General features: G+C 41.0%; 1 protein-coding gene across 11 annotated transcripts in view; it reads right to left on the reverse strand.

Annotated features, from left to right (window-relative positions):
• MAGI2 (membrane associated guanylate kinase, WW and PDZ domain containing 2) overlaps positions 1 to 14803 on the reverse strand; it is a 1363649-nt gene that overhangs the window by 154318 nt on the left and 1194528 nt on the right. For all 11 annotated transcript variants that reach the window (XM_045053218.1, XM_045053217.1, XM_045053215.1 and 8 more), the window contains 2 exons: positions 12194 to 12285; positions 3048 to 3240 (listed from right to left, as the gene is read on the reverse strand). In XM_045053218.1, coding sequence (XP_044909153.1) covers positions 3048 to 3240; positions 12194 to 12285 — 285 coding nt within the window. The remainder of the gene's footprint in view (positions 1 to 3047; positions 3241 to 12193; positions 12286 to 14803) is intronic.

Consider the following 14803-nt stretch of genomic DNA (forward strand, 5'->3'; position numbering starts at 1 on the left):
TCCACTGGCATCCTAAACAATGGCTAAACTTTTCACCCAGCTTCCAAGGAAACCTTCCTTTTCTCGGCATTAAGCCAAACATTAGACTTTGCCTTGGATGTTAGAGAAAAGAGACTGATGGATAGCTTTAAGACGGACTCTAACATGTTTTGATTAAGTCATAAAGTGTTCTTTCACATCAATTCTAGAGTGACACATTAGGAAATTCCTCAGAGACACCCTTCTCTCAGACGAATAATGTGTATTCAAAATAATTTGTCATTAGGTTGAACGTCTCAAAGCGGAGCTACTAAACATATAAATATTTGTACTTCCAGTGTAATAAAGCCACTCTTCTACTATCCTTGGAAAAAAACACAACAGCTAAACACTGGAGCTGGTGGCATGGACAAGATATCTTTCAAAACTAGTTTAAAGTGCAAGATCTGTGGTATAATTATCTGGTAAATAAAATTGGATGAATTACTGGATGTTTCTTCATTTACTCCACAATTTCTCTTTTTGAGGATCTAGCTCATTGAAAACTCTGCCTTTCTATCTTTAGTGTGTACACTTTAAATATATTTTAATATGTGCTGCAGGTTTTTTGTGTTACTTTAATTTCTGGCCAATGTCATTAACCAGTTGGTATCTCTCCAAATAGATGTGGTTTTCTCTTGAGCATCAACTTGGAGCCAGTGCCCGGCATCTTCTGAGGAGGAGCAGGACGTTTGTATAAGCCGAGGCAAGCATAACGCTAAAGGCTTTAACCCTTATGACCTCTCCTCTTCCCAGCCCCTGATACCTCCACTCTCTTTAGGCAGGAAGGGAAAAATCCGCCCCTCTTCTCATTCACTCAATCTGTCTCTTCACAAGCTGATTGCTCACTTCCCTTCAGCTCTGAACCATCTTCTCGAAAGCCAGGCTTGCACCTCCCACTGCTTTTGCTTAGGAAAGCATAATAATAATGATAACAGCCCTTGAAAAGGCATCTCCACTGTCATATCCATTTGTAGCTGTCCCTTCTCTCTGTTGGAGAAACAGCAGCTCTGAGGAAAGGCTGTCTTTCTATGCTTTTAAAAAATCTGTTCCAACCTATTTCTAGGCGTTTACTTTACTATCAGAGTATCCTTTCCTGAACTTAATCATTTTCAATACTGATGAAGCTTTCAAGGAAGAGTGAGCCAAATTAACTTGCAAACTCTCCTGGTGTGAATGAGCAGTCTGCAGCAGAGCATTTTCAAAAATTAAATGCACTTGAAATGCACTCGAAAGCCTAATGAGTAGAGTTGGTAAGAACTGCAGCAAGGAGCATCTTCACAAAAGTCACATGATCTGCAAATTGCAAGAATACATTTTTGCAGCATTTGGCATACACTCCAATAGCTTGGGTTGATTAGAACAAAATTTAATTTGCCATAATCAGCTCGTGGCAAGGGGAGCATGAAATTATGTTGGTGCATCAGTTTTGCACTTTGCAGTATATTTCCTTGTAAATCAGGTATCTTTTAAATTTATCTTTGGGTCACAGAACATATAGCTCAGCAAACTTTTTATTAAAAATCACTCTTAGTGAGAGAGACAGTTAAATGTTAACCAAGCAAACACTGTCATCCTCCTGGCATCTTGCCCAAGGATACGGCATAATTCAAGGTGTTTTACTTCTTTGGGTCAAGTGGTATGCCATGAATTTCTGAAGATGAATGTCATTTCGTAGCAAAACCTCCATACCATACAAGATATATAGCAGTCTCTACTGGTGAGGGCTGACAATTCTTCTGACTTGCCCTTTTAAATGATTGCCCTTGATCAAAGTCTAGTTTTTAGAAGACTCGAATAGAAACGGGGACTTTTAGTTCAATTACTGTCTTATTTTCCCTAGTCACTCACAGCCTGTGATTAGTTGGTGTCCCCCACCACTTTTTAAAATTCAGCTGTGTTATAGTAATAACACATATGGAAGACTCCTTATGTTACCGAGTGACATTTGCTAAAGGTTGGTCTCGCGTTTTGAATTCACTGGGGGTGGGCTGGGCGGGGGCCTGAGGTGGCAACAAGCACTGGCTGGGGAGCTAAGAGCCTCTGCATTATCACTGACTCGCTGAAGACTTCGGGGAAGCTACTGAACCTCTGGGCCTCGGTTTCCTCATCTGTAAACATGAGTGAGCTCACGCCACTCAGGTCCCTCCTAATCTCTCTGAGGAGGGCCAAGGGGCTGAGCAGAGAGGCCGGTGGCCACGAGGGCAGAAGGTGACAGAACATCGTCGGTGCTGTTCTTCTTGTAATTCACGGGACAAAGCACAGGCAATTTGGGACCCCATTCCCAACAGTACTGAGTGCTTAGATTACAAAAAATAGTTGATGTTTGTAACAGACATATTCATAAAAATATAAATCTTTTTTGGGGGGACTGAGATGGTGGAGAGAGATGAACTGAATCCTGTTATGAGTGTGAAGAGTGACTGTTGAAAGTTAAGTCTTTGGTGTGTTCTTTTATGAAGCTGAGACATGGTTGTAAGGGGAATAACTGCTTCTGATTGATCGGTTTCATAAGTTTGGAATTAAATGAATTGCGTTTTCTAAGAGTGACGTACCACTGTATTTTTGTCATGGTTTTATTGTTACCTTTTATCAGGCTCTACAACGGAGGCTAATTTTCCATCCTAGTTGCCTTATTATGGTATCAAAATGCGGTGGTTCTTCGTTTGTAAACACAATGAGGAACATTTTCAAAAGCTGTGTTTTTTCACTGCTGTAATGTTCCTTTTATAACGAGCATCCACCAAAGAGCAAAGAGCATACACATCTCAAATTAGCCCCAGGCTTTGCTAGAAATTTTTAATGACTACACTGAAAACATAGGCCTGAAAGACTGCTTGGAATTATACTACTGGGGTGAAAATCTGCACTTTCAAAATCACAGTTACATTTGGAATATCTAGGGTGACATTTTTCCATGTGTAAAATAGACACTGATTTAAAATTTGGTTTCAAGTGTCCTTACCCTGTCCCACAAAAGCATTTCAGCACCTAATCCCCAACCCTAACCGCTGGCTTTAGTCACACACCTCCACATAGCACCTTCCTTCTCACAGTGAGGTTGACCTGCCCGTTCCGAGCTGCATGGTGCATAAGGTCGATGACATAGCGGTGGGTCTTGCCAGCCACTGGAATCCCGTCGACATAGACCAGCTCGTCTCCTGGGTGTAGGCGGCCGTCTCTGTCGGCTGAACCCATGGCAATGACAGCGCCAATCAAAATCTAGAGACGCGGTGAGAAGGGAAGGATATTTACATTTCAGCTTTTCCTCCCATATCTATGTATATATAATTTCTTTATGTAAATACATAGTAATAATAGACAATAGATGATAGTAACTGATAGTAATAATAGTAATAGGTAATAATATCATTTATAGATCTAATTTCTGTATATATATGTACACCTTGGTGTAAAGCTTTATTTCCACCTTCTACCCCTTACTCCAAACCTGAGCATGTACTTGAAAACTGAAAAATGAGGGGCTGCAGGGTTTCTTTCTTACTCTTCCAGTTTGCTAACTCCTTCTAGAGAAATTAACATTTTGAACTTGCTGCATTTGCTTCCTGGCCCACTAGTCATCACCCTTAAGGAAAATTCTAACCCCAAATAACCTGATGTTATTGGCTACCGTTCATGAAACAAGTTGGGGATTGAATCTTGGTTCCACTTCTTATTTGTGTGGCCTTGGGCAAGTCTTAACCTCTGTGAGCCTCAGTTTCTTCACATGCAAAATGGGGACGTAAAGTAATGGGGGCTACTTTACAGAGTTGTTGGGAGAATTGAATGAAATGATGCATGTGACACTATCTGCTTGAGGCAGATAGTGAGTGCTCCAAAAATGTCAGGGAAACTAGCTGCTTGTGCATATTATGAAACTGATACAGGTTCAAAACGTTTTTGTTTTTTGCTTTGCTTTGAAAGGCTGGAGATAAGGAGAAAATAAAATAAAAACAAAGCAAAACTCGTAGTTGGCTTTTCTGGCCATCTGATTTTAGAAAAGTCTCAGTCAAACCTCCTCCCAGTTTTTGCTCCATTCCTTTGAATACTTCCTTAGAGCATTGTCCCCTGCACAAAGAACACCCCCGGTTCTGCCTGTCACTGGAAATACTTCTGATGTTTAGGTGACTATCATACCCGGAAACGGGGAGGTACACATCTGGGAAACATGTGAATTTTAATTCCCTGAACGAGTAATCATAATAAAAGGCATAACATAAGGTTTCCCTCTTCCCATTTGAAACATTTAGGTTAGTATCCATCAGCAAGGCTTTATTTTCTCTGTCATTGAAAAGGCATAGTACTAAATATTTTAGTTTTGCTATTTAACCTACAGATAAATTTTCCAATACATGGACAATGGACATCCTTTTTCTTTTTCCAAGTGGCTTAGCCATACAGCTCTGAAGGCAGTTGTTACCCTTAGCCTGATAATATTACAGAGACTGTAGTCTAAGTTTTATTTTAAGTCTTTATAAAATGATCCCTTGCTCATAGACTATTTCTTTCAGGCACAATGATTTCTTCCAAATTGCCGATCTGTGGATCCCAGCTAATTTGGAGAGTTGCTGCTATGTGATCTGCAGGCTTACAGGTCTTCAGGTGTGGAAGCAGACAGATTCTTACTTGGTCACACTGCTCAGTGTGGCCTGTTAACATGGCAACCAGGTCTGAATGCCCAGGACTTCTCAGGTATATGGAAAATTAGAGTCTGAAGAGTATTCTCTTTTCCCTGAGGACTTCACAGCCTTCGTCCACTGAATTTTATCCATAGGAATAAAAAGTCCTTTATGACTACAGCTACTTTTCCCCATTCCTGGGGAGGGGGTGGGGGTAGATTTGCTTCCACGTGGAATTATTTGTGCTCTGATCGGTGATTCATTAGTGCTATCACAAGGAAAACCACACGTATCCTGCCTTAGATTGGCTGCATAGTGTGATTTCTCCCCTAGGACACTCTGCACCCATTTGCTATAGGCCAGTAGTCGGGCACGCTTCTGACATTCTCCATTTCCCTTATTGTCATGCCAACCTGAATTTAGGAGTTTCTTTCTAAAGATATTCCAATCTATTCTTCATAAGACTCAACCTGTTAAGAAGCCCTTCAAAGATTTGCTAAGTGCTTTGTACAAAAGCCAGTTAAAATGGATGTTTATGTTTGTCCACAGCCCCTTGAAAAGCTGCATTAGCTGGGTTAGTCCCTCAAAATGCTTCAACCTTTAGATTTCCTACATGCCTTAGTGAGAGAGTTTATAGCTAGTTACAGAGAAAAAATGGCTCATGAACTCCTTGGCTGGTAATTATCAACTTTAAGCTATAGTTCTGATTCTAACTGATGAAAGTGAGCCAAAATATAGGTTACAACTGAGAGATCCAGGGCTGCAATTGGGCCCTCGACAAAAATAGTAAAAACAAAATTTCACTTTGGAAAAAAAAAAAAAAAACAACCCAAAATGTCACATTGGAAAATTCCCATTCCTCCCTTGCTGTAAGCAGACAGCAAAGATATAAAGATACTCTTGAAGTTATCTTCTGTGTTACTAGGTGATACTAGTATAGTATCATCCATTAAAAGGACAATCCCAGTAGGGGCGCTGGGGTGCCTCAGTCGGTTAAGCATTAAAGTGTCCGACTTTGGCTCAAGTCATGATCAAATGGTTCATGAATTTGAGCCCTGCATGTAGCTTTCTGCTGTCGGCACAGAGACCATTGGGGATCCTGTTCCACCCCACCCCTCCCCCACTCGTGCTCTCTCTCTTTCAAAAAATAAACATTAAAAAAAAGAAAAATCCCAGTAAAACATCTGCTTTTCAGCTGCATTGCTGTGATATGAGTACCCTTCTTACTAATTAATTTATCTACCAAATATTTATTGAACCCATGGGCCCTTCTAGGTGTTAGGAATTCATCAGTGAACAATAAATACAAATCCCTACCATATAGAACTTCTTTTTTTATGGTTAGACAATGAGAAGTGTATGTAGTAAGTGTGTAAATTATGTTGCATGCTAGCAGGCACGTCCCGTGGAAAAAAGAGAGCAGGTTGGGATGGTAGATGGGTGTCAGTCATGTGGCCGTGGTGGTGTGAGAGCTGGTTAGGGCAGGCATCCCTGAGAAGTCGACATTTGAGCAAAGACATTTTATCAAGTCTTACATGGTTATTTCCAAATAAGTGGTATATTCAACATAATACTTCAATATAATTTATTGTATAGTCTTATGTTGTTATTATATACATATATACTATTACATAACTACATTATATAATCCATCCTCTACCTTGTTTCAAACAGAGGTTGACATAAACTATTAAACAAGCTTGAATTGCACTGAGCGTGGTGTGCTGGAGCAGGCACTGAGTCGCATGCCCATTAGCTATATACATTAGTCACATTCGCTCCATTCATCAGTAACTGCTGCCTTTGCTGGGGAGAGACTGACCACACACACTGTCACTGCTTCCGGCTCTCATGGGGCTGTTGTTCCTTCGCCTTTGGCCGTTTTGCACCTTTGTGCATTATATTTCACTGCAGATACAGAGCTAGCTCTATGTATCTCTATTCAGGAAAACAACCAACACAACTTATTTTTTTCCTTTTAATTCAAATATGTTTTGTATGCTCCAGCCATTCTATTAGTTTATTTCCTGTCTGCCACCGTCACTGCAGGGACTAGATGATCTATGATTCCTTCTTGCACTGTAGTTCACACTAGCTTTTCAATGTATAGACATTCTAACGTATGCTTAGGCTGTCGAGAACATGCCTTGGGACATCTGATCCTTTAATCAAGTAGTTCTAACATTTTAGGGTGCATACCGATTACCTGGTGAGCTTATTAAAACACAGAGTTGGGAACTACCCGCAAGAGTCTGATTCTGCAGGCCTGGGGTGGAACCTGAGATTCCGCATGTTTAACAAGCTCCCAAGAGAGGCTGGAGGCTTCAGTTTGTAGCTCTGTCACACTCTTACTAACGAGATTCTGAGTATTCTCACTTGGTCCAATGGCTATGGGATCTATGGTCTCACTGGTCACTTCTAAGTCTGCTGAAGGACTCTCCTGCCAGTGCCTGGCCTGAGCTCCTTGACACATCACACTGATCACTCTGCAGGTCTATTGAGGGCCTCCCTCACCCCAAGCACATGGTCTGGGCTCACCGGCCCATCAGGCTACATTTTCTTTCCAGTCTTGCTTTCCAAGGGCTACACTGGCCTCTGAGCCTTCCCAACCAACACTGGTCTCACACTACGCACACCTCTGTCGAGCCTCACTGGATCCTTCAGCCCGTGTAGACCCACTCATCAGTTTTCTCATTGCACTTGGAGGAGTTCTTTATCTTGTCTCTGGTGCTTTGGCCCTGAAGGAAGAGCTTTGTGGCCAAAGAGCTCGAAAAAGACTGCCCCCTGACCCCATAAACAACGGACCCATGGTCTTATCTTTCCAAGTGACTTCTCTAAAGAACAAAAGAATCACAATAATAACTCCATAACTCTATCTTACAGGCTATGAGGGCATGGAACAAAACAGAGTATTTGATATGAAATAATAGCGGTTCACATTCAAGTGGCTGAAATCCCAGTGAGCCAGGGGAAAACACATACACATACACACACACACACACACACACACACACACACGAAAATGCAAGCAAATAACTAAGAAACAAACAAAACCAAAATCATATGTGCAGGCCTTCTAATTCCTTTAATTCCTTCCTGCTCTACCTAATGCAAGTCCAGCCCCAGTAGGTCTGATCTGCAATAATTATAGCCTGGGACAACTCGACAATGTGGCCAGAAGATTTCAGGCTCTTGCCTTCCAAAACTTCTCCACAAGTTTGCACAGACTCCCTGACCAAGGAGTATGTCTAGCATTACCTCTTTCTTTCTACAAACAGTTTTTCTCCATTGCAGCATTTTCTGTCTTTCCACCTTGATGCCTTCCCATCTCTTTTCAGCTCACAGCTGGAAATCTCATTTTTGTTCCTTTCTGGCAATTTTTCATTTCTTTCTATTTCTATTGTTATTTAACTGTGAAAAGTATTTCCTCTTGCAGGAAAAAATGCCCATATGCTTTGTTGGAGCTGGACTCCTGCTGTTCATTATTTGCCAAAAGCTATGTTGTCGTGTTTAATGTGCACCCTGAGATGTCAGTACCATTTCATATATATGGAGGCAGAAACCTGTTTGATGTAATTTATGAGACCTCCTGTGGCTGGGGACCGAGTCACCTCATGAGTCTCTTCTTTTGTAGCACATCAGCAATTAAATGAGGCCAGCACATTTTGTTTATATATTATCTCTGGGCTTAACCATGGAGGAAAGCAGGAAGGAAAGGCTTATGGGAAATCTTTACAGTAGAGTCACTCTTCCTGACATGATCTTTCTGAGGTGCAACATTCTGGTTTTTCAGGGCATTACTTTCTGGCTTTGCTTGCTTTAGGAAGATTTAGGCTTCTACTTTAATGGCTTAAATATCAAAATTGTAACTCGCAGCCTGCATGTGTCTTAAATCATTCAAGTGAAAGAATAAACCAGAATAGATCTAAATAAACCCAATGGGGATAACAGGCAATCTATGTCATCTGAGGAGGCTTATCACAGATCCTGGATGCCTGCCCACTGGATGGGAGAGAGGACTCTGGAGTCAAAGCCAATGTTCAGAAGGGTTGAGAATCTGGGAGCCAGTGCACTGACTAGGTGGAAAGCTGTCCTGAGGCCAGGTGGTGACCATGGCTGCATTAACACACCTGAGTTTCATTTTGAGCAACATGTGTTCCATTTGGGCAACAATTCTATTGCTTCCGTGCCAGGCAAATTTCAGCCAGACTCTTCCCTTCTTGAGCCAGCTGAGACCAGGCCTTCCCTGTGAACTGTCATGCAGTCCTTTCTCCCCCTGGGGAGGCAGAGACTGTTGAGGAAAATATTTCCTGAGTGTGGTGCTAGTTTACCTGCAAAGCAGACAAAGCATGAGCCTGTGTGTGTGCGGGGGAGGGGTTCGAGCAAAGTGAGAATTTTACATTTCAAAGACTGTATTGAAGTAAGCATCATGGAAAGAGCTGGAACTTTATTTCCCTTACATTCATTTCATAGTTTAATCTCTTATTTGTATTTATATATAAAGGAAGGAAACTGATCACATGTTCAGTGCTTAGGGCTTGTAAAAACCATAATCTGGCCCTGATTGAAGATTCCTATGGTACAAAATATTCACCTTTAAATCCAGTCCTCTGGGGTTGGGAATCTCAAAGACAGTAGACTAAATGAGCAACACAGGCAAAAGGGGGTCTTGGGAGCTGTGGCCATGTTCAGTCTAAAAGGGTCCATGACATAGCTCCAGCCAGTTGTTGTTGTGGAGAAAGATAAGCCTAATGTTGCTATATCTATCTTTCAAGGAATTATGGAAATCTGAATTTTTAAAAATGTGAAATTAGCTGTTTTTCCAAAATTTTAAAGCACTGGGTTGAACAAAGCATGTTGTAGGGTTAGCAGGACACCATCCCTGGACTAGGCTGTTTTAATTCTATATCCAGGACTAGGCCGTTTTAATTCTACAGAGCCCATAGGATCTAGAGGCCTCAGAAAATATAAATTCCAGATTTTTTTTTTCTGAGACATTCAGGTGATGATTTGGCTGGGTGAAGAGGGCTCTCTTCAGTTTCATTTAGCAAATATCTATTATACCAGGCTCTGTGCTAGGCTTGGAAGACATAGACACATCAAAACATGGTCCTTGCCTTCAAGGAATTCCCAGATTGGTAAGCGGAAAAAAGTATGTTAGTCAGTGCATTCTGGAACAAATATGAACCTCGTCTTTCTGGCAGAGACCCCTTGGGTTGGTAAGTTTGAAGCATTATGTTAGAAAAAGTATAATGAATTCTAATGGATTTACCCTTAAATGCTCTACAAAAGTCTCAGTATCCCTCACAATGCTATAAAGATCAACTTAAAGTGCCATTACTTCCTTAACTTAGTATCTTTTAAACATATGGGTGTACAATAAAGAATTTAGTCTGAGCCTCAGGAAAGATGTCTGGCCTTTCCTGAAATGTAACCTTCAGACTATTGCAACAGGAGTATCTTTGTTGTTCATGGTGAACCCCTTGTACTGAACCTGAGAGTTTATGCTAATGAGGAGACTCATGGTGAGTACCTGTTACTTTATGCTAAAGGAGATGATTCAGGGTGGAGCCAGCCACACCTACAGTCTTAGGGTGGGGGCTGACTATACCAGAATGAATAGCCACATAATTAGAGGACCGGGCCTTTGAATCTTGTGACATCGACCTGATCTCTGGGAAGGAGAGGGGCTAGAGATTGAGCTCAATCACCTCAATGACTCAGTCACTCCTACTCCAATAAAAACTCTGGACACCAAAACTTGGGTGAGCATCCCTGGTTGGCAATCCTCTGTGCATCCATGCTGGGAGGATAACCTGTCCTTGAGGATGATGGAGGTTTTACATGTGGAACCCTTCCAGACTTTGTCTTATGTGCCCCCCCCCCTCTTTTTTTTCTGGTTGGTCCTAGTATGTACCCTTTCACTATAAAACTAATCATAAGTACAGTACTTTCCTGAGTTCTATGAGTTATTCTAGTGAATTATCAAATCTGAAGGAGGCCATGGGACCCTTAAATTTGCAGCTAGTGTCTGAAGTGAGGGACATTCTTCCCTCAGACTTTTTAGTTATTGCAGTTGTTGTCAGGCATATGGGGCAGATTTGGCTTTCTTGAGGACTGTGACCTTGACCTCCAGTTTGGCTAATGGCACACCATTCATCTATAGGGCACTAATGGAGAATAAAAAGGGGAAGACGAAGTCCCTGCTTAGGAGGAATTTTAAATCCTGTTGATCAAACTAAATAGGGAGACATATGAGCAGGTTAGAGAATAATCCTGAAGGAAGCTAAGTCAGACAAATACCCTGTGGAAGCGAGGAGGCTAAATATTTACATATGTGAAGGAACTGGATACTATTGTTGGTTCTGTCTATATAAAGCAAGATGAATTATAGAGAAGAGTGAGGATGTCTCCTGACCAGATGACTGAGGATCCCTCAGAAACTGAGAACCACGTGGCAAATAGAAGGAGAACAAGTCTGTGAAAGGGAGCAGAATGTAAGTGAGATTTGTTCTTTCTACCCATGATATGAGATCCTTAATTTAATCTCTGGATAAATAAAAGTCCAAAATTATTTGAGCCCTGTATTTTACCGTGGCACTCTCTTCCTTCAAAACACTAGTAGGGAAGTCCAGATAACCCTCATTGGTAAATTCACTTTCACATCTTTTCTCATAAAGCTTTCTCTCTATTGAGAGAGCACTATAATCCTCATTTTACAGATGAGGAAACTGAGGCTTACAGCTTAACTCCCTTTCATGAGCTGGGATCGGGTTAAGGCACTTGAGCTGGAATGGGGTGTTATTTATTCAAACCTCTCATGAATCTGACTTAGCCATATTGGGTACCATTTAAGACACATCTTTTACAATGAGTATTTTATGGCTGATATTTTGATACATGCTCATTAATCTAGCTTTGCAATGTTTTCTGTATATTATTTTATGCTTTTACTCTGGTGTATAATGACTGTGTGTGTGTGTGTGTGTGTGTGTGTGTGTGTAATTTCTCCAGAGCCCTCCCCAAATTCCCAATGTTGTGCCAACTGAAGTTCACTTTGTGAACATCTCACGGGAATCCCCTAGTTTGAATCTGCCTGAGATTTTGCAGCATTGATCCTGGTTTTGCTTCTGTTTATCCCTGTGTTTTCTCTCCTGTGCAGTCCGGATTGCAAACATACATAATTCTGCTGGTCCAAGGCACCTCTTCACATGTACCTTCTGTCATACTATGGCTTACCTATGGGGTGCTGTCCAGAGTGACCAGGGGTCCAATACAATTAAATAATTGAAATATTCAAGAGGAATTCAATCCCTTCTAAGGAGAGTAATGTCCCCTCTTAATGTATGTACATTAACTTATGAGGATTTATTGGCATGAAAACACTGACATGTTTTGAGAACTTAAACAGCAAGAAAAAAACACACCAAACCTCAAACTCTTCTTGAGTCCTCAAAGATTTTCTTTTAGATGTCATAGTGGGTGGTATTTCCCCTGATGCACAAACACATAAAATATATAGCCCACAGTGTGGAAATAAAGAAGTTTCAACTTACCGGCTGCCCAGGCTCATCCCCCCCGAGGATTCTGAAGCCAAATCCAGACTCCATCCTGCGAAGGTGAACATCCAGTTCCTTATAATCTGGACCTGGCATAAAGGAGATCCCATTGAGTGATGAATCCTGTCCCCTCCCCGCTCCCTGAGAAACTGAACACACTGATGATAAATTAATTTCGTGGATGTGATTAATGAGAGTGCTGTTAGAGTTGGTGGAGAGCATTGAGGATAAAAAGAAATATGGTGACAAAATGTTCCCAAATTAGGTAGTCTCTGGATTAACAGTGACCAAACAAGAGTATTACCATAGGCAGAAAGAACATACAAATTTCCTGACTGAAAAAAAAAAATGATCATCTTATAATTCCTTATTTTCCTGAGAGCATTCAGATTGCTCTCAGGAAGATTGGCTGTCACTCTGAGGATGTTGACTGTGACTAGAATGATCGTTTTAGAAATCCGAGAGAGCAGAAGATAATATCCTGGAGCTACCTGGTACAGTCTTGCCTAGTGATCTACTAATATCTGCTCATGTCTTGATGCATCCAATTTAGTGTGTGTCGGGGATGGGGAGATACAAACATATGCCTATTTGTCTTTTTTTAAATGGTAAAAATTAGAAAAGATAGAATTTAAACTTTTCTGTATTGGGCATTTGAGTGAACTCATATCTCCCCAAACATTTTAAGATGTGGAAGCCACGAGGAGATTCACTACTGACTTCACTATTACTACTACACTAATATATCCACAATAAACTGGAAGAGAGATACTTCTCTGCAGTTAGTTGAAAGAACAGAAACACACTTAAAAATAAGCTGGGACACTCTGGATGTCAATTTTTTCAAGTTTAGAGTAAATATACAGTAAAACAATAAGAACTCTTCTGATTGTTTAAGAAGGATGTGATTCATGCTTACCCTTTACCCTTGGGCCTTTGAATCCTTCTCAAGGGGGTAAAGTCTCCATCATGACTGAGTTGCGCATACTTTTGTGGCCATTGTTAGGATGCCAATGAAAGATTAGCAACTTTGGGAAATACTTATTAATGCCATCCTTTGCTTAAGAAGTATTCAGTGATCCTGGGGAGCCTGTGTGGCTCAGTCGGTTAAGCAGCCGACTCTTGATTTTGACCCAGGTCATGATCTCACAGTTTGTGGGACTGAGCCCCACACTGGGCTCTGTGCTGACAGCACGGAGCCTGCTGGATTCTCTCTCTCCCTTGCTCTCTGTCCCTCCCCCCACTCTTGCTTAGATGCTCTCTCTCTCTCAAAATAAATAAATAAAAGTTAAAAAAATAAAAAAAAAAAGTAGTATTTAGTGATCCTAGGCCTTAATGGTTTAAAGGAAGTATTAAAACTTACAGAATCAAGTATTAAGTTAAATTGCTTACACAGGATGGTTTTGAAAATTGGGATGGGATTTCAGAGAAGGATCCTCGTGGCACAGGAAGCTGTGTCTGACCTACTTGGATATATAGTAATAGAGTTGAGAGAGAGAGACTCAGTGAATGATGGCCAGGCAAATCTTTCCTACGCTCTATAGTAAGTGGGGCTGCTGCAGTGATCCAGTAAACAAGGCACATGATATTGGGCTTGCCCTGGTGTCCTCCAGTATGGGCTATGCATTCCCAGTTATATACAAAAGGAAATTCATTCATTTCTGAAATGTAAGCGTAAGCTGATTGTGCTAGTGTTCTCAAAAAACAAAACAAAACTGAGTCAAGCCCAAAGTACATTTGTATATATGTATATACTGTGCAAGAATCCATGACCATTCATTCCCTCTCATGAGCAGATGCACATATAACCAAAGTCCTTTCCATTCAATGACTAATATAAAACTCAAAAAAGATGAACCAGTTGGACCTCCACATCCATTAGTCATCTTTTATAAATTGTATTATCATTCATATTTGAAAGATGAGAACTTAGAAGAATTCAGCTGGGTGGCAAAAGGAAGATGAAAACTTTGCCCTATACTCTACAAGTCACAATTGGCTTTTGAACTTAGTTTATTCCTGGGGTCTGCAACATCATGTATGAAATCTCATATTGGGAGTGTGTGCTCCTTTGGGGCTTTGGGACTCCAGGCAGGTGGAATAGCCCTCTAAAATCATAGCAAGCATGGGTACTCCTCCCAAGGGAGGATAAAGGCAAGGGGAGATGGGAAGATGACAGATAGTGCCCAAGATTTTAGAAATCTTTAGTTGTTTATGATGCGATTGTTCACAGTAATCTCTTCTCTAGGTAACTTCACACTTACAGGACTCTAGATCATATGAAAGATAAATAGAGATCATAAAAAATACAAAGAGAACACACACACTATATAATCAGAACGTTCCACCTACTCTTATAAATATTTTCATTTTTGCATCATTGGTGAGTAAGGTAAGTGGGAAATTGTTCTTCCAATGGCTTCAGCATCAATCCATATTGCACGAGGAACTCTAAAAGCAGTTTACTATGCAATCCATTTTATTTGCTAAATAATACTCCACCGCCCCCCCCCCCCCCCCGCCCAAAGTGCCGAAATTATGGCAATCCCAGGAACAGAATTTTGAGACATGCCAGGGGACAAGGGGGTTGTCTTGTGTCAGAAGATG

This window comes from Felis catus, chromosome A2 (assembly GCF_018350175.1).
Source record: "Felis catus isolate Fca126 chromosome A2, F.catus_Fca126_mat1.0, whole genome shotgun sequence".
In the NCBI taxonomy this organism is placed as follows: domain Eukaryota; kingdom Metazoa; phylum Chordata; class Mammalia; order Carnivora; family Felidae; genus Felis; species Felis catus.